Source organism: Podarcis bocagei (assembly GCF_964188305.1).
Source record: "Podarcis bocagei genome assembly, chromosome: 12".
NCBI classification, from domain to species: Eukaryota; Metazoa; Chordata; class Lepidosauria; order Squamata; family Lacertidae; genus Podarcis; species Podarcis bocagei.
Window position 1 is genome coordinate 30,738,781 of NC_138137.1, and position 24,931 is coordinate 30,763,711.

Consider the following 24,931-nt stretch of genomic DNA (forward strand, 5'->3'; position numbering starts at 1 on the left):
GTATTGTCTATTGTGTAAATGTGATATGCACAGATTCTTATCCTGCAGTTCTTTTCATCCTTGCTCTTCTAAGAAGCTGGGATTCATCCATATTGTCTGAGAAAGATAATCAGGGTTATGTGTACACACCTTAAAAAAAGAAAAGAAAAAGTGGACATTTTGAATACTGTGCCCTGTCCAATATATGTCGGTTTTACAAATGTGTATATATTTTAACCAATTTGCTCTGGGTTTTCCAAAGAAAGGAAAATAAACAATGCAATGTTTTGAATTTTATGAATGCAGACCTGTGCTGCTGCCACTGGCAAGCGGTCAACCTTGGCATTTGCCCCACTTTGCTGGGTTAGCACCATAGCTACTATAGTGCTGATGGTGACATGGGATGAGCATACCTCAGCCGTGTATATTTGGCTATGGCGCTGTTTATCATGGACAAACTGGAAATGAAATAAAGATGCACAAGAGCAGCAATGGGTAAAACACATATGGAAGAGGCTGCACTTGTCAGCTCACAGACATTATTAGAACAAACCCATGCCTAATATATTAGCCTTTTTCAGCTTTTTTAACACACACTGAGCTTGTGTGGCTGCAAAAGTGCCATCATGAATCAGAAATTTAGCAGAAGGAGTCCTCCTCCAAGACAACTTTGATTCTAGCTGTCCTGTGTAATTGAGCTTTTATTGCAAATCACGCCTGTGTAAAATGAACATGTCACAACTTTAGACTGGGGCCAATTTTCTTTGGCTTTTTGTCAGCAAGAGCATGTCTTTATTTTATTTTTTAATCAACTGTTTCCTCCCCCTTTCTCCTATTTATATAGCTGAGCATAGAAACAGCAAAATAAAACAAATTTTACCCCATGCCAAAGATTGTTATTTAAAGACGATCACCATATTGTGGGAAAGCACTGTGCATCTGCAATCAGGCGAGGGAAATTTCTAAAAAAAAGGAAAAAAGCCTTGATAATGGAGGCTCAAGAAGCACTGTTAAGAAGCGCAGCATGAAAATTTGGACTAAAAATGAAATTGCGTGAGCGAGAGCTCTTACCCGGATTCTGACCTTTTTCAAAAGGCTTAGCTAACTTTTAAATCTTACGTCTCTAAAGCCACAGATCTTCTCAAGAAGAAGAAATAAATAGACTGATGTTTGGTTTTCTTGTAAGAGACGGTCGGAAAAATCACAGTGGAAACGAAGTACAATGCTGTGTAGAGCATGCTTAGCTCTCCCTTGACACAGCGACTCTACAACATTTCATGCCTGACCTACAAAAGCCTTGCTATTTTGGTCAAGAACCTCTCTAGGGTGGAGGAATGACAATTGTGCCAGAGCCTCTCCTGTTTCATTTCTTACGTAATGACCCAACACAGAGGTTTGAGCGCAAAAGGTCATTTCACTTGAATTAAAATATTTTTACTCTCTCGGAGCAGTGAAAAGCTAGTGCTAATCTGCCTTACTCTCGTCCTGAACATTTAGAATTTTAACATATATTTCTGAAAACCTATGCAGCTGTCTCTGCACCGTATTTCCTGTTTGCTCTTGGGAGAGTATTACATACAGAGAAGAGAAGCTATTATTTGGTTGGGGAAACTGTCAGTTCGAAGAAAGTGTGAAGCCTGAGGGGGCAAAGCTACATGTTCTTTCTCAGCCCTGTATTTTTAAAGCCAGGCCCCTGCTTTTGCAATGAAAATTGAGCCCAGGGGACCACGATTTGCAATGGCAACTTTGGGGGAGGAATACAGTTTTGTGTGATGGCTTTCCTTCATAACTCCACCATACCAGCTTTCTCTCCTTGCACCCCAATCCAGGCTAGATCTGTGTCTGCAACAGAAACATGGGTCCAGAATAAAGCTTGGAGCTAGCATAGGCAAACTTGGCCCCTACAGATGTTTTGGGACTACAACTCCCATCATTCCTAGCTAACAGGACCAGTGGTCCAGAATGATGGGAATTGTAGTCCCAAAACATCTGGAGGGCCAAGTTTGCCTATGCCTGGCTTGGAGACAATGCGGTTGGTGGAGTAGTGTTGGGGAATGGTTGTTGAGGAAAGGGTGAAGTTCCCATCTCTCTCTTGTACCCAGAGTTGAAAGTTTGGGAGTGCATGAGTTGTGAAGGCCCATTTTTGATCTCTCCCCTGCGGTGATAAACATGAACAAATTGTGTTGGTACAGCACTGATAATGTCTCTTGGCTGCTTGGAAGGAGGATAGAGAAGGATGTGTCAGCGTGGGTAGAACGTACTTATTGTACGAAGGTAAACTTTGCATAGTGCTTTGTCCACTTTTGCCTGGCATGTTTTTGCAAGAGTAGATGTGTGCAGTGAAAGGAACAATGGACTCATAAAGTATTGCCGTTGAACATAAGAGAGATTGATAGAGGTAATGAATGAAATTATTTATATATGGCTGCAATCAGACAGCATGGCCCATCACAAAGAGTTAAAGGCATATAATATTTCATGGTAAGCTGGAAAGATCCTTATTTGAGACACAGTATGATTTGGCAGTGTTTGACCTGTGCACTTAAAGTTTTTTTTTTAAGTACCAAAATGGCCCTCATTTGCATACACAAAGCAGACTTTGTATTTAATTATCCCCACAATAATAATTTATCAGCTTATGGCCCCTTGTGGTGTAGTTCAAGCTATGCTATCAGCCCCAATTATATCAAGGTCTTTTGTCTACAAAATTTGAAGCACAGTTTATTTCATACCACTCTTCTGGGAGACCCTAAATGTTCAATAGGGAAACGTATGTTAAGTGAACCCATGTTAAATTAAATTTTTTCTGGCAACTGCATCCTTGTTCTTTATGGAAACATTTTACAATTATTTGTGTTTAATTCAGAATAATCACATTTGGTGTTCTCACTGCTAATGTCTGTAATCAATTTGATGGGAGTGGGTGTGATTAATTATTAGTCTGCCACAGCATGATAAGAGACTGATTTCTGGTCCCAGGTGCCATTTTCACCATGTAAATAAAGCATGTGGACTTGGCTGAAGGAGCATGCAACTTAAATTGTATTAGGATGTGCAGTGAATATAGAATTTCAGGGGAGACTGTGGTCTGCTGCGTAACCAGACCACCTTTCCTCTTCTAATAATTTGTGCTCTGTAGCCCATTAAAATGCATCTATCTTATCCAAAGCCTTTTCTTTTCACTAAGGTGATTTCTTAAGGGGCATACATGTTTCTGTGATCGTTTTACGCCAGATTCCCATGGGACGATATGCTTGGCACATTTTCTGACACAAGGTATAGCAGGCTGGCTGGTTGTATGGTGGCCTTGTTCAGAAGGTGCATTTCATGCACTTCTCTGCCTGCCAAACAATCAGATGGCAGTGAAACTTGTTGTGTGAGAACGTGCGTCAGTAGCAGAACAGATGGTCCGCATGCAGATGGTTCCAGGTTCAATCTCTGGCATCTGCAGTTAAAAGAATCAGGTAACAACAGGATGATGAGAAACAGAGGTGGATTTAGGGGAGCACAACTGGGTGCCAAGAGGGGGCACTGCAGCTATGACGAACCACAGAAAGCTAGGGCAGAGGGTGCTGAGTTTTGGCATTGCACCTCTGAGATTTGAAAGCACAAAGTCTGCCACTGTACGAAAGATCTCTACCCGAGACTCTGGGTAGCTGCTGGCTGTCAGAGTAGAAAATGGGCCAGATACCAATTGCCTGGTGCCATGTAAGTCATGATGCTATAGATGACAAATGAAAAAGATCCGAGATTTTCAAAGCTGGTCCCCTGTGCTCTGTGTGTCACATACACATTTGACGGTTCTGAAATCGCAAAGATGGATAGTTTCCTCTTCCCGCCTTCCCATTTTCCTACATGCATCTTAAAGACATGAACAGGGAAAGAGAACCTAGGAACCAGCTCTCAATTAAAACAGGGTGAGCTGCTGATATTACTACTACTACTACTACTACTACTACTACTACTACTATTCCCTGAAATGAAATGTGGTGCTAGGCAGGCAGGAACAGGAGAATAGCCTTTTCAGCAGTGGCACCACAGTTTTGCAATTCCCTCCTCATTAAACATCATCAGACTCTCTTACCCTCTATTTTTCACCAACATATAAAGACTTTTCTTTTAGCCTGACTTTTAAGATGCAGTCTGCAGTTTTACCGAGATTAGTTCTGCTGTTTATTCTGCTGTCTTCCTGCTCTCATTTATTGTGTTTTTTATGCTTAAAAACGTATTTTAATTGACTATGGAATTGTATATGTCTGATTTTATTGCAGTGTTTCCCAAACTCTGGTCTCCAGCTGTTTTTGGACTATAATTCCCACTATCCCTGACCTCTGGTTTTGCCAGTTAGGGATGATGGGAGTTGTAGTCCAAAAACTGTTGGAGACCCAAGTTTGGGAAACACAGTTTTGTAGTAGTAGTAGTAGTAGTAGTAGTAGTAGTAGTAGTAGTAGTAAGCAACTTGATTCATTTTTAATTTAAAAATCAGAGTATTTATTGAGGTGTGCACTGGAATTGAATGAATCCTAAACAGCAAGACAAGACAAGGTGCCTTGGAGGGATTTGGGACTTCAACAAGGTGAAGGATTTATACAAGGCAGTTAGGGACCAAAGCAGAACTCGTGTAGTGCTTCGGTGTTGTTCAGTCGTTGAGTCGTGTCCGACTCTTCGTGACCCCATGGACCAGAGCACACCAGGCACTCCTGTCTTCCACTGCTTCCCGCGCTTTGGTCAAACTCGTGCTGGTAGCTTCGAGAACACTATCCAACCATCTCATCCTCTGTCGTTCCCTTCTCCTTGTGCCCTCCATCTTTCCCAATATCGGTCTTTTCCAGGGAGTCTTCTCTTCTCATGAGGTGGCCAAAGTATTGCAGTCTCAGCTTCAGGATCTGTCCTTCCAGTGAGCACTCAGGGCTGATTTCCTTAAGAATGGATAGGTTTGATCTTCTTGCAGTCCATGGGACTCTCATGCACCATAATTCAAAGTATCAATTCTTTGGCGATCAGCCTTCTTTATGGTCCAGCTCTCACTTCCATACATCACTACTGGGAAAACCATAGCTTTAACTATATGGACCTTTGTTGGCAAGGTGATGTCTCTGCTTTTACACTTCAGAAATACAGACATTAAAAAAGCTGCAGACACATGTCCATGAAAAACAAAACTATGTCTTTAAACTTTGCCAGAGTGGGGGTATGAGGAAGAAGGAGCAGCTTTGCAGAAACTAAAGGCCAATCTCTAATTTAAGAAAGATGCCAGAATCAGGAGAGGGAGCTCCTTTGTGACTGTAGCTTGGAATGGTAGGGAATAGTTTTTCCAGCTGTCTCCAATCCCAGCGTGTTGGGGGGAAAAGCTGCTTTGTAGGACTGAGATGTCTGTCTAAACTTAAGAAAAATGTCAGGATAGGGAGAGGAGAGAGAAGGCTCTGTTGTGACTGACAATTCAAGCTTGCAAATGGTCACATAGGAAAAGTGAATCCCTATATATAGATATATAAAAACTTCAAGCATGTACAAGCTCAATTTCCCCTAGATGTATTTAACTGCAATTTGGCATGGATCTTACCCAGGGGTACTTGTCTCATATCTGCAAGTTTCAGACTAATTACCCACAGAACGCTAAGGGAAGTAAAGTGGTTCCTTGTTTTTTGTTGTGTTTTTTTTTACACAACTCAAAACAACTGAATTTGCAGAGGAAGAGCACTGCAGCTGCCTTATGATATTTGGCTGAACTCATGTCCTCAGAAGGGATGACCTTGCCTGTAAAGTTCATTCAGTTATTCAATAAATAAATAAATAAGAAATACATGTTTCCTTAAAAAAAAAATAAACTAGTAAATCAAATTATAAAGGTGCCCACATGAAAAACAACAACCCTCCTTGACCAAGAGTTTTTTTTCTGCCAGAACCTGCTGGAACTCAGTTCTGGTACCTCTCAGGTAGATACCATCGCCATTCTAAAAGAACAAGGGCGAATTTTGGCACCCCTTTTTCTAGATAAATAGCACTGCCAGGACCTATTGGTCAGTAAGTTGGCTGGCTTTATCCATCCTGGATATGTTTGTAGATCTGATCCACTTCTGTCAAAAGGAGAAAAACCATAGTCATTTCTGGATTAGTGCATGCAGGAAGGAGAAACAAAGTTGATTTGAGCTGGACCTGAGCTGAATTGGGCAGACCACAAAGTGTTTTACAATGAGGCAGGCTGTTTTATGAATCGCTGAATCTTTTGGTTGATGCAGACCCCTAATATAAATCCTAAATAAATGAATTTAATCAAAGTGCTTATTTTATCTCTACAACAATTGTTTCAAGACTTTCTTGACTAGGGGTTGTAACTGCTTTTGGGGTGGCTGAACCTATTTGTAGCTAAGGATCATGTGGTGGTTGCAACACAGATTTTGTTGTCGCCCTTCAAATTCCTCACGGTCCCTTTCCATACTATACTGTTATAGATTGTGCCTTGGAGGCAAAACTGTATATTTCAGTTATAAATGTAGAAAAAGCAAAGACTATACATGACCCTCCATTTATATTTGTTCATAAAGAGTCCTCTGTGTGCCACTAAAAAGCCTTGCACATTTGTGGGTTCACATTTATTATATTGTTTCCTTGGTTATGCTAGTATGTCAGAAAGTTTATAGCTGCCATTTTACCATTTAGAATTCACATTTCATCTCTTCAGATATGGGGAGTCTATTAAACCACACAGGAAAAATTAATCTCAGGCCAATTAACTGAGTTTGGAGACAGTGAAATAGTATTTACAGTTCTGGGAACCGTGAGGGTCATGGATAGGTCCTGCCTTTGGAATCCTAGGCTACAAATAAAGGATAGATTTTCAAAGAGTTGGAATCATAATATTTGCTAGGGAGGCAGCAGTTGTCTGATATTGGGGCATTTCATCATGCAACTTGCAGTTGAGAACTCAGGAACATACAACTCATAAAAAGTTATTGTTTTCTTTTTCCTTTGATTCACTCCTATGCATGCTTGGGATTAAATCCTATTCAATTCTGTGAGGCATACTTCTGAATACATAACATCAGGCTGCATAGCTGTTGAGCAAAGTCAAGGTGTAGAAGTTCACTATGTAGTTTAGGGCTGCGTTCAAGTATTCTTTTTGAGGTATTTCATTATGACTGCATTACACTTAACTGGGAATAAGTCCCATTGAAGTCAATAGGTACATTGGTATAGTATAACACACACACACACACACACACACACACACACAACCACGCATGCCTTATAAGCAAAATAGAACTTGCTGGTCAGAAACAGTAATGCAGTGTAATCTGCATAAATGGTACAGCCTATGCATCTTTACTCAGAAGGAAGTCTCAGTTAGTTCAATGGGACTTCCAGGTAAGTGTGTATAGGACTGCAAATCTCAGAGAAAATGGAGCCTAATTTGCAACACTGTGGCGGAGTGGTGAACCCCTGGTTCTCCAGACGTTGTTGGACTTCAACTCCCATCCTACCCAACTGTTGCCCATGTTAGGCGGGGCTGATGGGAGTTGTAGTACAGCAACATCTGGAGGGTCACATGTTACCACTTCCTAATCTACTGGTATGCCTATTGTTGTTGTTGTTGTTGTTGTTGTTGTTGTTGTTGTTACAAGTTGCTTGTTACTCAAATGTCCCCAGCAACTTACACTGTGTTTAAAAACCTAAACCTAGATACATTATGCTGTTAAATTGTGTTTAAAATATATTCATTGGTTTTCTCCATTACAAGCTCCTTATGCCATTATTGCTAGAGAGAAGATCTTTTGTGTTTTTATATGGAGGTTTAATATAATGTTCAAGCTACAAAGCATTTTCAGGTAGACATACCTTCCTGCTTTCCTATGGAGCAAATACATTTCTCTTCAAAGTGTGTATCAACTGTGAATATAATTATAGTATATTTAAAATTATAAAAAGCTCAATTCATATCTCAGTATATCCATTATTTGGGAAAGTTAGTAATATAGGGCAGTTAAATTATACAGCAAAATGGGGCAGAATAATAGATGGCATTTATTCCTTCCTTCGTAGAATGGCTTGTATTGTATTTCTGTGCTGCATTTTTAATGTCACTTGCTGATCTGAATTATATGAGAGACGTGCAGCATTTTGCATTTTCTGAAATTTGAAAACAATCCCGTGGTACCAGAGATCCCAAGCAGAATGTTACTGTTCTTGAACCTAATGTCAGTTGAGCTAAATCAAATGTGGGTGACTCTGGTGGTTAGGTGCTCCATTGTCTTACTTACAAAAGGCCTAGCAACTCATTATAATTTTTCTGCTTCTCTCCTTCCAGCTATTACCTGTCGCAAGCAAGATGGCGGACAGGCTGACATCAGCGAATGCCTTAAGCATGCGGGCTCTTTGCCACCCTTAACACAACCCTGCCAAATCCCTTGCCAAGATGACTGTCAGTTCACAAGCTGGTCAAAGTTCTCTTCTTGCAATGGGGATTGTGGAGCATTTAGGACAAGAAAGCGCTCTCTTATTGGTAAGGGTTGGAAAATACCAAGAGAAACTTTGTTGGTAGTAGTAGGACTAGTGCTGAAGTGAGAAATTTACTTAGGGAACAGGTAGAATCCCTAAAATGACTGAAATGCAGAAACTGTTGACACTAGCTGGGTAAGGTGTCACTGGAAACCACTTGACCAGAAAAGCCTTCCTTTTATGAATATTGAATTGATTTGTATTGCCCAAGGTAGTGCATTAACTGATCCATACAGAATCATCTGTAAAGTTAGACATACATATTATAGTAAAGGTAAAAGGTAAAGGTACCCCTGCCCGTACGGGCCAGTCTTGACAGACTCTAGGGTTGTGCGCTCATCTCACTCTAGAGGCCGGGAGCAAGCGCTGTCCGCAGACACTTCCGGGTCACGTGGCCAGCGTGACAAGCTGCATCTGGTGAGCCAGCGCAGCACACGGAACGCCGTTTATCTTCCCGCTAGTAAGCGGTCCCTATTTATCTACTTGCACCCGAGGGTGCTTTCGAACTGCTAGGTTGGCAGGCGCTGGGACCGAGCGACGGGAGCGCACCCCGCCGTGGGGATTCGAACCGCTGACCTTTCGATCGGCAAGTCCTAGGCACTGAGGCTTTTACCCACAGCGCCACCCGCGTCCCTCCACATATTCTAGTAGAAGTGGATATATATTCCAAATCTATACTGTGATTTCAGACAATCAAGGAAAACACCCACCCACCCACCCACATGCATATCCTTCCCAAGAAATCATGAAAAGAATATGTACATTTGACAATAGACATCCATGGACTTCTGCTTCTTTTTGTACATAACATCATTATGCAAGTTATTGTTATGTAAAAGTAATCAGTCATGGATGCTTTAGTTGATATTCCTGCATTGCAGGACCTTGTACTAGATGACCTTTGGAGTCCCTTCCAACACTATTATCCCTGGGAGGAAAAAAATCCAAAATTTTCTAGGAGGAATTGAGGTCTTCCATTACCATTCATTATTGATAATGCTTTATTTTCCACCTACCCCAAAAAGAAGTTATGTGCCATCTGCCATGAAGTTGTAAAATACAGTTTGAAATAATGCTAGCAGTCTTCTTAGCACTAGCGACAGGAGTTTAGAGATGTGTGTCAATGGATTGCAGGCTATTTTTCATAATAATGGTTTTGGTTCAACTTCAGAATGCTGCAGCCACTCCACATTTACTAGGTAAGAAATTGTATATACTCTTGGCAGGAGAAGGACTTTCAGAAACAAGGTTAAATAGCTGGGGTGCAGTCCTGTAGACACTTTGACTGCTTCAATTCAATTGAAGTCAATGAGATTTTAGCATCCTGGGTGCAGAATTGCTGAATAAATAAAAAACCTGAAAGTCTTGGTTTTGAGTCAGTAAGTAGACTCATCTTTTGCTAGACAGACACCCCCAAGTGGGTGTCATGACACTCCATGTGAGTGTCATGAAGATGGTGGCAACATCATTAGACACAGGATTGATATGCATGATCTAGATCCTATAATCCAATTTGCAGGGCTAAAGAAATGTAGGAAATGAAAGACAAGGAATTCTGTGTAACTCGAAATGTAGGAAATGAAAGACAAGGAATTCTGTGTAACTCGAAAACTTGCTTATTTCTACCCAAAATAACGTTGGTCCAATGAAAGCTGCACATTACCTGATTTGGATCTCTTCCACTTTAGGGCCTGGTTATTATTTAATGAGCAATAGGAAGAGCGCCTAGTTTAATCAGAACAGAGAATTACTGGTGCTATATCGACTGTCTCTGTTCTGTCTATGCTGGTAAACATTTTAATGACCCCACTGTCTTTCCGAGACGCATCTTATCACATCTCATAAAAATTGTATTATTTCTGAGCAAAGGAAAACATGGCAGCATCTACTGAGGCCCATTGAAATGGCAAGAAGGTAGATACGGGTTTCAGATTTGGATTTAAGTAATAAAGCTTTCACATAGTGATGTATTTTAATAGAGTTTCCACTACAGGCTCATCCCCACTTCTGCTTCTCCGATGTCTCGAATGCACGGGTCTGAGTGGTTTTCTCTTGTGTCGTACTTTCTGGGTATGGGCTTGAGAAGCTTTGCCTTCACTCCGTGCTTTAGTGCTAAATGGGAGCAACCAGCAATCCAGAGAAAACTCAGTTGACATTTGCTTCGATTCAGTGGTAAACAGCAGGTTTTCCCAGGGCAAGGTGGTGGGTCAAGTGGAAGTTTGGATGAGCGCTAAGATTATTTTCAGTGGTGGAAATCAGTTCTAACAAAACAGGGAACACAAATTGCGAAGACAATTCACAGTATGGGAACCCCATTGACTTATAAGAGACTTCACAGTGTTGTAGATAACAAGCACCATAATAAACATTCAGATAAAGGATATCCCAAGAAAGCAATTTCTGAAGTTCTTTCTACTCCCTTCCAGGAAAAAGCAAGAAGAAGGAGAAATGCAAAAATCCCCAGCTGCATCCACTGATTGAGACCCAGATCTGTCCATGTGACAAGTATAATGCCCAGCCTGTGGGGAACTGGTCAGACTGCATCTTACCCGAGGGTAAAGTAGAAGTACTGCTGGGAATGAAAGTACAAGGAGACATCAAAGAGTGTGGGCAAGGCTACCGTTACCAAGCCATGGCTTGCTATGATCAAAACAGCAGACTCGTCGAAACATCACGATGCAACAGTCATGGTATTTAAAAATCTCTCCTTTTTCTGGTTGGTTAAAGCTGCTGTTAGTCTTTGAATATCACAGAGATACAGCATATAAGCAGGATTTGGAGGGGGGAAATCACTGAGATAGTTAAGGAACCTTTCTCTGCAAGCCAGGAAAATTCCTTACCTTTATATGTTGCTTTTCCAGGTGTGTGTGTGTGTGTGTGTGTGTGTGTGTGTTTCCTTCTGTAAAAAAATAGATCCAGAGATGACATGGAAAAAACCTCCAGCTCTTGTTCATCCCTTGTGGTGAAAACAGTTGCTATAGAGCATGCAACACCATGGGTTTCTTTCAAATTCACTGTATTTTCAATTTACGTTATGTTTCATTGTTTTTGCTGCAAAAGACTAACAGCGCTGCTCCTCTGGAAATGCATTCCTATTGCATTTGTATATTGGTATGGTTCACGAATCGGGTGTGAATCATAGAAAAGTGGGCATTCATATTCTGACAAAGAGCTAGAGTTTTATTGCCATTATCATTTATGTCTACATGGGCTAGCTGCCACCTGTCCTCAAATTCAGCAGGTAGCAGCAGTTGCCCTTTTTAAGATGTTGAGGCCTGGCTTTATCTTGCCTTTTTTAAAAAAAGATAGTGCATTTATCTTACTATTTTAAATTTCTTTTAGTTGACCAATAAATGCAATGCTGGATAAATAAGCAATGGTTTTATGAAAAGTGAAATCTTTCCTTTTTTATATACCTTTACATTTACTTAGTCATGTTATAGATCCACTTTAATCTAGGGGGATTAAAGATGGGAAGTTGAACTGCAGTGGTTCTCTAAGCATGACTAACAGAGCAATCCAACCCCCCTTCGTGTTGGTCAGGGGGAGGTGGGTTGAATTGCATGAAGGTGTCCCTCAAGCCAGTTCTGCTGGTCTCTGTTGGCCTTCTCCTAGCATCCACCTGCAGAGTGACATCAGCATCACCCCGCTAGCTTCCCTTTTAAGAGGCTGAGAGATAGTTCAGTGGGTAGAGCAAAGGTGTGGGCAGGCTTTATGGGGATGGAGTAGGGCTGAGCCACCCCGGGGTCCATTGGCTCTTGAGCTGGCCTATCTGTGGTTGCATGCTGTCCCCACCTTCCCACCTAGCTGCTATGTGTGGTGGAGCAAATGTGGCAGCGTCCCCACAACTCTGTTAAAGCCTGGGACCACCTTCCGTTTTCTAGAGTCCCAGATCATGGCTATACAAGTTTTGCATAGCAGATGCATTTTCATAGTCTCCATGGAAGTGATATATTTAAGCACAAGCAGATTGCGGGGCAGAGTCAAGGTGCATGACCTCAATCAACCCCTCTTCATGTTAATTTGTACCCAAACGAAGAAGCTTACATTTAGCTCTTCTACACTGCTGAGGTGTGTTGAGTCACATTTTAAGAGAGTTGTGGCTTCTCTGCATAACAAATTAACTGTGCTTGCTATTCTTTGCTGTTATACATAGCAAATCGTTGTCTGCGAGCCTCCAAACAATTTTCACAGATTGGTGTGAGGTGTTTTGTTTAAAAACCAATCTGTTTATGAGAGCTTGGAAAAGACCTTGGAAAATTGGGAGCTGGATATAAAGGCTTCCAATCGCACACAAAAAAGCTGTGAGTCTTGAAATCTTAGACTATAGGTAACACAAAATAATGAAAGACCTTCAGTCTGACAGAAGCAAGAGGGGCCTAGTGCCAATCATTGTAGCTCTGAAGGGTTATTATTTGTAAGAGCAACTATAAAAACACTGGGAAATCAGGAACCATCTATTCAACAGTACAGAGTAGCTGGAGCTGATGGAATTGCTATCTTGCCGTGTCAGAAGGGAAATCTTATTATGTTGGATGGAATCCAAACTGTTTGCCACAAGAACACAACACTATCCAGTAAAGAAATTAATCTCTTTTCTTTTCGTGCCGCTTCTGAAGTTTAGAAACTCCTGAGTCACAGATGACTGGGTGAGACATGGTCTTACAGAGACACCACTGACCTTGGGTCTGATGTGACCTATAAAAATAATAAATATAAATCAAGAGTACAGCAGAGTTAATCCTGTATACCATCAGGATACGTAGCAGCAGGATTAGGGACAGCAGCATTAATAGACAAGATGGTTGACTTTCCATTGACTTTCCATTGTGTTGACGTTTGTTCCAATATCACTTTTCCAGTAAGACTTATTGAGCTGCTTCATGTGTTAAGTTTTTAGTTTACGCCTGTATTGAACATATGCATTGTACTTCTGTGTTTCAAAGCATGTGCTGGACCTGGGTATTTCCTGAAACAGGAGTGAGGAACCTAAGGCCCAGGGGCCCCTCCCAAGGCCATGCCCCTCACTAGTTTTGCTTCATAACCAAGTGTCCTTCTGCCTGACTAGAATGTGTCCTTGAACTCTGATAGTGCCTTTTCTTTGGATGGAGGTTAGAGGTGTGTGTGTGCGCACGCAGAAACTACCCTATTGTATATAGGTAAAAATAACATTCATTGCTGTGCCAGCTTTTGCCTCTGGTCTCATCCACCACTGGGATGTGGCTAGAAGAAAGTTGCTCAGAAGGGAATGTGTCTCAGGCTGAAAAAAGTTCCCCACCCTTGCCCTAGAGGGAGCTCCTGATTGACCAGGGCTCTTTATTACATCTCTCTGGGCTGTGCCAATTCAAAGCAGCCTCAACAGCACTGAAGATGCTCCCATTCTTGCAACTGAAAGGAATCAATAACTTGTCTTTGTATTTTCGGTTGCATATCTATGCTGGATTGGTAGTTTACGTGGCAATATTTTGGCCTGTCATTCCCTGGACAAATTAGACAGCGTCCTTTTTATGACTAATTGTTTTGTTAGGTCATGCACGGCTTTCCATTATGTTGGCTCACTTACTTACGTAACGGTATTTCTAAGCCGCCCTGTAACAAAATTCTAAGGGCAGCTTTAATCAAGAAACAGAACAGTTTAAAATCCAGCATCAGTAACAAACAATAGTAAAATTAGGAATATAGGATACAAACAGTAAGAGAGCAAAAACGGTTTACAAAGACTGGAGCGATAAAATATTTTCTCCTGGTGTCAAAATGACGCCAAGATGGTTATCAGACAGGTTTCTCTGGGGAGGACATTCCACAGCAATGACCCCACCACTGAAAAAGCCCTGTGTTCTGTACCTAGTCACCATACCACCACACTTGGTGGGAGCACTTTAAGAAGGGCCTCCAAAGAAGACCTCAATATCCAGGTATAGGTGCACATGGAGAGAGGTGATTCTTCAAATACCTTGGTCCCAAGCTGTGAAGGAAAGGAAAGGAAAGCAGTACCTTGAATTGGACTGGAAGCCAGTGGAGATTGTAAAGTACTGGCATGATGTATATAACTCAGTTAGAATCCTAGAGCTTTATTCTTAACTAATTTAAGTTTCCAGACCATTTTCAAAAGCAGCTCCCCACACAGTGAGCTGCAGTAGTCTAAGCAGGAGGTAACTAGGGCATGGATTACTGAAGCAAGGCTGTCTCTTTCCAGGTAGGCAAGTAGGTAGTGTACTATTCTTAGCTGGTGAAAAGCTGTTCATCTACAGAGGCTACTTGTGCCTTAGTAACACAAATGAATCAATGAACACCTCCAGACTACAAACCTGAACCTTTGGGGGAATGCAACCTGTTTAGAACAGGTTGAACACCACTTGCCCCATGGGGTAAGTAATCTCCAATATGCTTCAAAAATAATACTTTTTAAAAATCGCTCTCTTTTTTCAATGCAGAAAGAAAGAGACCAAATAAAAGAAATCTGTCAATCATCTTGGGCATCTCAAGAGAGACAACACACAAACCTCTCACAAATCTGTTTATATGTCTTCAGCAAAAATTAGATATTTGTCCATCTGTGATTGCTTATCAAAGCCTGGTGTGTTGGGTTTTTGAGGAGATGGTGGTGGTTAGATTTCTAAAAAGAAAAAAGTGAGATCTAGAGACAATATGTCTCCTGTATATCATTTTTCTCTTGATCCATTTCTTTTGTAGCAATGTCAAAACTAAGTCATTTCATTGCCCAATTTGGCATTTCAATTTTAATCTAAATCAAATGTGGGCATGGATTTTTTAAAGAACATTAATAATTTGACTTTTTGGGGAGGCACTATTGGAATTCAGAAAATATTTTAATTGTATTGAACTGATGTTTTCCCCAGATGATACTGTGTAACTCACTTCATCTCCATTTCTCAAAGGTCTCCAACCAGTATAGCCAACATAATGCCAGTACATCTCAATAAAATCTTCGAAATTTGTGAATGGAAAACACCACAGAAAATGTTACATGTCTTCAATATATAGTACATGGTAATAAGGATATCCTAGCGTGTTCATAACTTGTTTATTTGTTATTTACAAGCATTTCTTTCTTTTCTGTATTGATTTTATATTTAAAAACATAACTTAAAACATAACTAAGCTTCAGTATCAGAGAATAATACCCACAACAAAAACCACACACAAATTACTCCCTACAAATTGCAGTATAAAGAATAATGATTATTCTTATGGTTCCTTCAGCGTAAACAACTATGAGTTCCACAAAGTAGCTTATGAGATGGCAGCATTACATCATTAGTTTTCTTATTCCCATGCGCTACAAAATCAAACCACTCTGATCCAAAACTATCATTCTTTTTAGTCCCTCCAGCCAATTTTAATCTACTTAATATTTTAAAAACCTCTTAAGCAGTGTACCGTATGCATGATATAGAAACAGTATCCATTAATATAAAACCGCAACTTGAAACTGATAAAACAATATACAGAAGATACATACACACAGTATTAAAACATACAGAATATGTTCTGGGGTTTCATATGCTTAGAACTGTCCAGAACTGGGTAAAGGAAAGCCTGAACAAAAGTTTTTATAAAATGTCTTATAAAAACATATATTGTAATGGGAATTGGGGTTGCTTGTGCGTAAACTGCAAACTGCTCCAAGCTAGTCGTATAGCTAAAACTTTCCCTGGTTTGACAGCCCTTGAAACGCGACTGTCTTAGTCACTGGCAGAATCCGTGAGTGGGCGTCTCCTAAATTTCTTCCAACATAGAAATTCTTTGACGCCCAATCTCCTCCTAGATTCTCTGCGCGGAAGCCTTCTGCGCAGCTTGGGCATGCCAAGCGGAGGTCCAGTGCTCTCTCCGCTGATTTCACTGGACGAGTCTTGGAGCCTCCTCTCCGCAGTACTCTCCACCTTTCCTTCCTCCCTGGTGTCCCCTGGATTTCCTTCCCCAGAGGAAGCTCTCTCTCTCTCCTTGCTAGTTCCCTCCCCTGCATCATTGGAGCGTCTTACCTCTCCTCTTGCCTCTGATGGCAGTTCCCTGACATATATGAATGACATGGATCAGTTATGCCCAAATAACGCTACACAAAGGTGTCAGAATTGTACCTTGCAAAATGTATAAGATCACAGAAACAAAAAATGGTGGTAAAACTCAAAATGGTGCTGGAAAATGTAGGGAACTTTAAAGCACTATTCAATCGCCTGTTGTGTTTTCATGGAAACTTTTGGGGGCACTGAAAGGACAATAAACCACAATTCAAATAACTCTATAAAAAGCCATTTATATAATATAATATATATTTTGACCATCCCAACCATATTTTTTTAAAATCTTTTAAAATGTGGGGGCATGCATGCCTTAATAGATATAGTCTTTCCTTAAGCTTTGCTTGATCATAAAACGAACCAACATCAACCTAGTGCCCATATTTAATCATATAAGACTAAGATTGTAATGCTACACACACACACACACACACACACACACACACACACACACTGCATGTCAGTGGCAGCTGCAGGAGTTTGAATGGAGCATAAACTCACTTCTGTTGGCAGAGTCTAGTGGAGAGGAAGCACCACTGATGAAGACTCCTCAGTGGCGTAGTGTGGGTTGTCAGCACCCGGGGCAAGGCAAGTAATTTGTGCCCCCTAACCCATGGATTTGCGCCCCTTAACCCGTGGATTTGCGCCCCCTAACCCTAACCCCCAGATGTTGCGCCCGGTGCGGCCGCCCCCCCTGCACCCCCCACGCTACGCCACTGAGAATCCTTGGTGTGATTCTTGCATTGCAGGGGGCTGGACTAGATGATCCTTGGGGCCCTTTTCATCTCTACAGTTCTATGGTTCTGTGAAATGTTTGAGCAACACTGATGTATGGATAATGGACAGTCAGGTTATCAGTGCTGGCTGTAGCACTTCGGACAGCGAAATCTCTATTCTTGCTGTATTCCCAGTACCAATGCTACTCAAATAAATCTGAGTGCGTATTTCTAACTTCTGCAGCCCATTGCACCGGCATGACATGTGAACCCTGTTCAGAGAAAATTACCACAGCCATTGCTGTTTGCTGGTTGCTACTGACGGCAGACAACTTTTGCCATTGTAATTTCAGAATGCTGCTATATAATCGGACCATTGAGGATTATGACCATCTTCTCTTGTAACTCTTCTCTTGGTCAGCACTCTGATGCACCAGAGAGATTTAACGTTTTTATATAGGTCATAATGCACTTCTTAATTCATGTCGGTTTATTTTTTAAGACCTCAGGCACAGTCAACCAGTCCAGGATGGCTTGTCTGCTGCCTTATTAGTGGGAGATTATTTCCCCCCTTAGCATTAATTAAATGAGATACATTGATTTGTGCTGACTCTACAAAGCTCTGTGTGGTTGCAAGGCTTAGGCAGGGGATTAGGGGGGAATATCTGTGCATCGGTGAATGTTTCTAGAACAGCTGTTGGGAGTATCCATGTGAAGTGCTGAATTTCTTATTTAATTGCTTATGCGTCTGATAGTAAACTCTCAGATGCTATAAAAGAGTCCATGTGGTTGCAAACATTGCTTTATTGTTTATGTGTACTCTTTCATCATTTTAAAAAGTCTTTTTTTACAAACTCCACCCTGCAGCTATGTGAAGGGAAAGTAAAATGAAATAGAAATGCAGAAGAAAGACTTTTAAAGCTCCACTTTGTCTTGCAATGTACCTTATGAAATACGATATTATTTCCACTGATGTGTCAGAGGTTATAAATTTATTTTAGCCATTTCGTGTATTCAGAAAAGTGGACTATGAACAAACAAATCAAGGTCAGAGTGAATGAGAATATATTCTGATTCCCTCCAGTACTATTGAATTCCACATCTCCATGCTGTACAGTGCTGTTGAGAAATTGCCTCTAATGAGCTTGATGGAACAATCTCTCTAATATATCTTTGTCTGTGATTGTTGTCGGTCATGCAAACGGCAGCATAACCACAGAACTGCAGGCGGACAAGGAGGTGAGCGAGGAAGCAGTGTGAGTGGTGGTGGGTGGCAGCCTGCGGCCCAAACAAGCCAGACAGGAACAGCCAGGGCAGGGTAGGGTAGGGCAGGGCTCCTCCTCCGCCTCCTCCTCCTCCTCCTCCTCCTCCTCCTTCTTCTTCTTCTTCTTCTTCTTCTTCTTCTTCTTCTTCTTCTTCTTCTTCTTCTTCTTCCTCAATTACTCATAGCCGAGTAAGATTGTCTTCCATAAACTTGGTTTTAAAAGTGAGTCTGTAAGTGACTGTGTGGAGGCCATTTCTGAATCCACACATCCTTCCACAGTGGGGACGTAGGTTTCTGGGTGGGAGTTGGTCACGGTGAGGGTTTGCTGAACGTGCCTTCCTCTTAGCACATTTCTCCCTTTCGTCTTGAGTTCAAGTGTCTTCAAAGCCCATTGCAGCTTTGGTAAAAGCTGTTCTCCAATTGGAGCGCTCGCAGGCCAGTGTTTCCCAGTTGTTGGTGTTTATACTACTTTTTTTTTAAGATTTGCCTTGAGAGAGTCTTTGAACCTCTTTTGTTGACTGCCAGCATCAACTCCCCATCATCTGTCCTACTCTGTGGCTGCTGTGCACCTGACATGCTGCATCTTTGGCCTCGGCAATGTTGCAGGCCAAGGAGGAAGAAAGCAGCAACAAAACAGAATGGTTGCTGGGGAGCAGTCGAGTGTCCTTGGGGGTGATCAGGAAGTAACAGGGCACTTTCTAAGCCTTCCCACTCTCCCGCTGGTTACTGCTGGTGGTTGCTGTGGGAGAAGGGAGAATGAAATAACGCCTTTCTTCTCCTGCTCTCTGCAGCAGCGGTGACAGGGGGAGAGTGAGGAGTATTGGAAAGCTCACCCTGTGCAGATCTGACCTCCTTTCCAGCCTGCCTGCCAGGGAAAAGGAGAAGATGATGATTTGGGGCAAGCTGTAAGGGGAGGGGGCTTGGTGAATGTTGTGGTGGTGGGGATGATGATGAACAAAATCAATCCTCCTGGAAAACTGGGAATATCCCCTCCCTCACCCAAATTTAGGATATTCCACCATTCTTCCCCTGAGTTTCTTCTTCTTTGAGAAAAATTAAGTGGCTTGCGTAAATGTAAGCAAGGTTTAATAATAAAACTGTAGCAAAATAACATAATGTCTGAGAGAAACTAAAACAACATCATGAGAGGCTAGTCTGAGGCAAGAAAATGAGAAGAGGCTATTGGTCCCTCTTAACTGACAGGACACACACAAGCCCCGCCCACCAGATACCCAACATTCCACTGATCAAATTAGGCCCTATTGTTTTTCTTACAGTGAAGGGTTGTGGGGTGGGTGGGTGGGATTGGCAAGCAGAGCTAGCACGATTGGCAGCCCCTAGTATTTCTAAAAGAAATGTGTGATGTTCGTGAGATGCTTCAAATAGCTCCCAAGATTATACTACCTTTGCATTTGTCCCATTCAGGTATGCATAGATTATTGCTTTTTTACTTTCTTGATGCAATTTTTATAATACAATGAAATCCAGTGAGATTCAGGTAGAAATTGAGTCTTTCAAAGGCTGTGGCACACCTTCCATTTCCTGACCTCCATGCACCTGGCAGATGTTGGGTGTCAAGTTTGCCAAGCATGTATTGGCAGGGGAGCTCAATTGATAAGACTCAGAAATATGAAATGATAAGAGTGTGAGTTGAATGGGAAAACAACAACAACATAATATTGTGGCATGAGTAGAGGGCAGCTACAGCAAGGTTTAGTAATGGCCACCAACTTAGGTGGCTTCAAAAGATTAGACATAGGAGATAGCAATGATTACTAGCCAATAACTTCCAGTATTCATTCCAGAATACGATGAATAGCAGTTCCTGAGGAGCCAAAATAGGGAGAGCGCTATTGAGCTCATGTTCTGTTTGCGGGCTTCTCAAAGGACACTGAGAGCAGGATGCCGACTAGATGGGCCTTTGGTCTGATCCTGCAGAGCTCTCCTTATGTTCTTAAGAGCTGGTCCCAGAATTCACTCTTAAACTTACCTGCTACGAGTGTGCCTATGTTCGTGTATGGAAAACCAGTGTAGGGAAAACCAGATGTTTCTTAATGGCAAATTGGAGGATGAGGGCAAATAGTTCTGTCACTAACCTGAAATCATTTGCTTTGATGTACTTTCCACTTAAAACGGCGAGACTTGCATCCCAATAAACATGCTTAGGATCAAGATATTAGAATAAATGATATAGTGCCTTCTTACAAAGGCTAGAATGTGTCATGATGGCATGATAATCATAAATGTTGATGAGAGAATTCAATAACAGTTTAGTCAAAAGGTGCTGTGTTTTTTCGTCCGTGTCTGGTTGCTGCATCATAGCACGTTGATGCGCAAGGAAGACTCTCTAGCCATTTTAACTAGTGTCATCGTTTCTAATCTCGCAGTGAGTCATGACCTGTGAGGTGTCCATTAGCATGAAAAACTAGGGAAGCCTCTCTTCAGTAAAGAAGGGACCAAACTGCTGATGCAGAAGATCAATTGCTGTGTGCCACTGAAGCCTTGGAGGCTAATCCTGAAAACAAGATAAAAGACATGCCGTTGTTCAATTCATCACTCCATGGGCTCCTGTGACATAGCCATGAATACAAATACTGTCAGGTAGACTGTAAATACCTTTGAAAGTCAAGGGAAATTCAAGAAGTGGTGTCCTTCACTAAACCTAGAAGATCAGTTCTGTAATTGCACAAAGCAAATATATATTGGAATATCAGTATCTATATAATACATGGGTGCACAATTCCAAGTTTATATTTCTACAAATGTGTAGCTGCAAATGTTGATTCACCCACTTTCTGTGATGTAGCTGTATCTTTTGAAAATGTGTCTGACATGATAAACCTTGGGTTATTTATGAATTACAACGAGGGTTTTTGTTTTGCTGGAGAAAAGCTCATGTCTGCTCTCCCTCCATTTTTTACTTTTATTATTTGAAGGTTTTGCCATTTATACTGCTTGGATCATTATTATCCATCTTTGTAACTAATCTGTATAGAAGACTGCCCAAGAAACTGTGGATGGTGAGATAGTCAACCCATATTTTATGGCTTTTAATCCAACCCGTGGAAGAGAAAAAAAAAAAAAAAATATATATATATATATATATATATATATATATATATATATACACCTTTATGATCGCAGACTAAGTTGTGTGGCAGATTCATCTGGGGTGCTATATTTGCCGGACTTTCAGGTATAATTCCTAAACTCTGTTGATCCGGTGTAATGCTTTCAGGGCCACATTAAGACTTGACAGGCAGGCAATATATTTCATGCCTACCCTCTTCTCACATATATAGCAGATGCACATCAATTTATCATTTACATCAGGGGAGACTTATCTGTGACCCTGCAAATGTTGCTGGGCTGCAGTTAATTCCCACTAGCCTCAGCCAGCATACCTAGTGTTCAGGAACAATGGGAGTTGTAGTCCTATATCTTCAAGGCAGCCGTGCTTTACATGAAAAAAACCATAGGTCAAAGAATCAAAACAACTTGGCCTCCTCCCCTGCATTACCTCATTACATTACATTTCTTTTTAAGTACTTATTTTCTCAGCTTGGCTCACTTCCAGCATGCCCCCCTTTCTTCTTTTCATGTCAAAAGACCACACATCCCACTTTATATTTTAATAGGGCTGCCATCTGAACAGCTGTCCCTTCACATCTACTCGGTGGCTTCCCTGACTCACTTATCCTTTAATAGTGCTAACTAGCATGGTGCCGTTTTCAAGGATAAGTTGTTGAAGTCAGGTTCCCTATATAAACTGGGTGATTCATGAGTAGGGATGAGGGAGGAATTTGGTTCAGTTCATATTAAAGAGGAATATATCAAATCCATACTTTCCAGAACAAAAAACAGCCATCCTTTGAAATTTGCACTTATCCAAAGTTTGTGATGCAGTTATCCAACCAAGCCATGCTTTTTTAATAATAATAATAATAATAATAATAATAATAATAATAATAATAATAATAATAAAAATATAGGGGACATTGTGCATAAAAAATAATATGTTATTAAAAATAACATACAAAAAATGCACTATATTAGTGGAAATTGCCTCCTGAAACATATGCATTATTCAGAACTGTACCGAAATATGTTTATTAGGAGAAATTCACATTAAAATGCTAATATACATGAGAATTAAAAAAAACCCCAAAACATTTGCAAATTGCTGCAGAAATGTGAAGAACCAAAGACTGGAAGAATGAGAAACAGAAAGATCCTTCCAACTCTGTTCAAGAGGGTCTCATGAATCAACTTCCAGTACCTGAACAAGGTGTTCAAAGTCAGTCCTTTTCCCATAACATCTCATCTGTACCTCATTTAATAATCACTTATTCATGATAGGGTCACTCTGTGGGCTGGTTCAGATGTAACACAAAACCATGGTTTAGAGTTTACCAACCCAGATAGGTGTGGTAATCATCATCATCATCATCATCATCATCATCATCATCATCATCATCCATCCAGTCCCACTCCCCTGTTCTTTCTTCCAGGAAAAGGTTTTTGCTTCTGTTTTGTTTTTATTAACCACAGGCCTCGTATTTCATCCACACCTGAACAAACAGCAATTAAGCTTAGCTACTGGTAATAGAAACAAGGTGACTTCACACCTTGGTTTTTGTACTTGGCTTGTTTAAATTAACCATGGTTGGATGACATGCTGAACTGAGGCTAATATAAAATGGAAGCTGAAGGTTGTGATCACTTCCTTACAACTGTACCAGTCAGAGTAAGAAAGAGGAGATGGAGCCCATGAAAACTCAGAGAAGTTAGGCTCAATCAATAATGGTTTAGTCTTACATGCATGTTTATCTCTTCTCATATCATCCTGCATCTGTTCCTCCCATACACATACTTGCCATTCCTCTGATTTCTCCTTGCCATTTGCTCTTCTGTGTCCCTCTCGTTTTCTTCTGTATGAGTGGTTACATCCATTTTTCTTTGTGTTATTAAAACAGAAATATGGAAGAACATTTGGTCTACGCATGTGAAAGATGATAAATGTCTTGGCCAACTGTTGGGAACATCGGGTCAAAAGGCTGGAATTAAGTATTTTTCCATTACAATTAAGACTTAACCAATTTTGCAGATGTCCAGTTTCATCATGAGTCACATCACATGACATTGTAAATACATTTAACAAAGCATAGTTTATGATTCTCAGCTTTGGGATGGGCATAGTAGTCTTTCTGAGCGTTTGCTATTGTCTGGAATTATAAGAGGACTTGTATCTAAAAATCCATGTAGATGTAACAGGAAGTGCTACATTGGTAGGGGATAGTCTGGTATTTCTGCTAGGAAGGCAAGAAGGCATGCAAAATAAGTTCTTAGGAGCTATCCTGTTGCTTCCTAATAGTATAGGGAAAAGTACTTCCTGTATAGGGAAAAAGTACAAAGCTATAGATATATCCCAAGGACTGCAAAGAACATATGTTTGCTATCAGTATCAGGTTTTTAATCATTTAGTTTAAATGTATGAATCTACTTGGTGTAATATTTAATGTGCTATAAAAAGCTAATGTTTAATGCAAATTATATAGTCCCCTGCAATTCGTATATTTAATTGCCCAAAGCCATGTTGGTCCATTAGAACTGCAACATAACCATAAATATCTTGACTAGGATTAACTAACAATCACAAAACAGTTACTTTCATTATTTTGGTGGGTGCATGTTTTCCTCTTTTGAACATTTGCAGTCTAACATAGTCCTGTGCATGTTTACTTAGAAGTTGGTTCGGTAGTACTTACTCATGGGTAGGTGTGTTTAGGATTCCAGTCCTACTTTTTAAAGAGATACATGGCTGACTTCTGTATTGGTCATAGAGAAACACAGCATCTGATTTCTCTTCTGAGTTTGCTCACAATGGGAAGAGTGGTGTTTCTGCTGGTATGGAAAAATACTGGGTTGCCTGGACTATCTTGTGGTGATGTGTTGACAATATTTGCTTTTCTCGTGTCTACCAAGATAGACAACTTTGTGCACTAACCTGATAACAGAATAGTAACATAGTATGACTAAAGCAGCAAATATGTTGATTTAGCAATAAACAAGCTAAACAGAAGCTGATGGAAAAGAGAAATCCAATGACAGGCATTACCTAACCAGAGAAATGAAAATGAAGCAGTCCAGGTGGTGGGACAGCTGGATCTTTCTGTTCCTAACCGAAGTGAGCTATAAGAACCTGCTTGTCGTTGCAAATATACACACCGGAGAACTGAAATAATCCAGCATCTCTAGCAGACTCTAGTCCACAAAAGCTTATGCCTCAATAACTCTCTTGGTCTTTAAGAGGTTTTAAAGCAGAGGTTGGACGGTCATCTGTCACGGATGCTTTAGTTGAGATTCCTGAGTTGCAGGGGGTTGGAGTAGATGACTCTTGAGGTCTCTTCCAAATCTACAATTCTATTTTTCTGTTA

General features: G+C 40.9%; 1 protein-coding gene and 1 long non-coding RNA gene across 6 annotated transcripts in view; one reads left to right on the forward strand and one right to left on the reverse strand.

The window, feature by feature from the left end:
• THSD7A (thrombospondin type 1 domain containing 7A) overlaps positions 1-24,931 on the forward strand; it is a 268,112-nt gene that overhangs the window by 199,080 nt on the left and 44,101 nt on the right. For all 5 annotated transcript variants that reach the window (XM_081164264.1, XM_081164266.1, XM_081164267.1 and 2 more), the window contains 2 exons: positions 8,285-8,479; positions 10,902-11,165. In XM_081164264.1, coding sequence (XP_081020390.1) covers positions 8,285-8,479; positions 10,902-11,165 — 459 coding nt within the window. The remainder of the gene's footprint in view (positions 1-8,284; positions 8,480-10,901; positions 11,166-24,931) is intronic.
• Positions 16,516-18,543, reverse strand: LOC308570339. The gene is made up of 3 exons (XR_014001141.1): positions 17,227-18,543; positions 17,016-17,050; positions 16,516-16,702 (listed from the first exon to the last, which is right to left on the reverse strand). It is a non-coding gene; the product is annotated as an uncharacterized lncRNA (long non-coding RNA).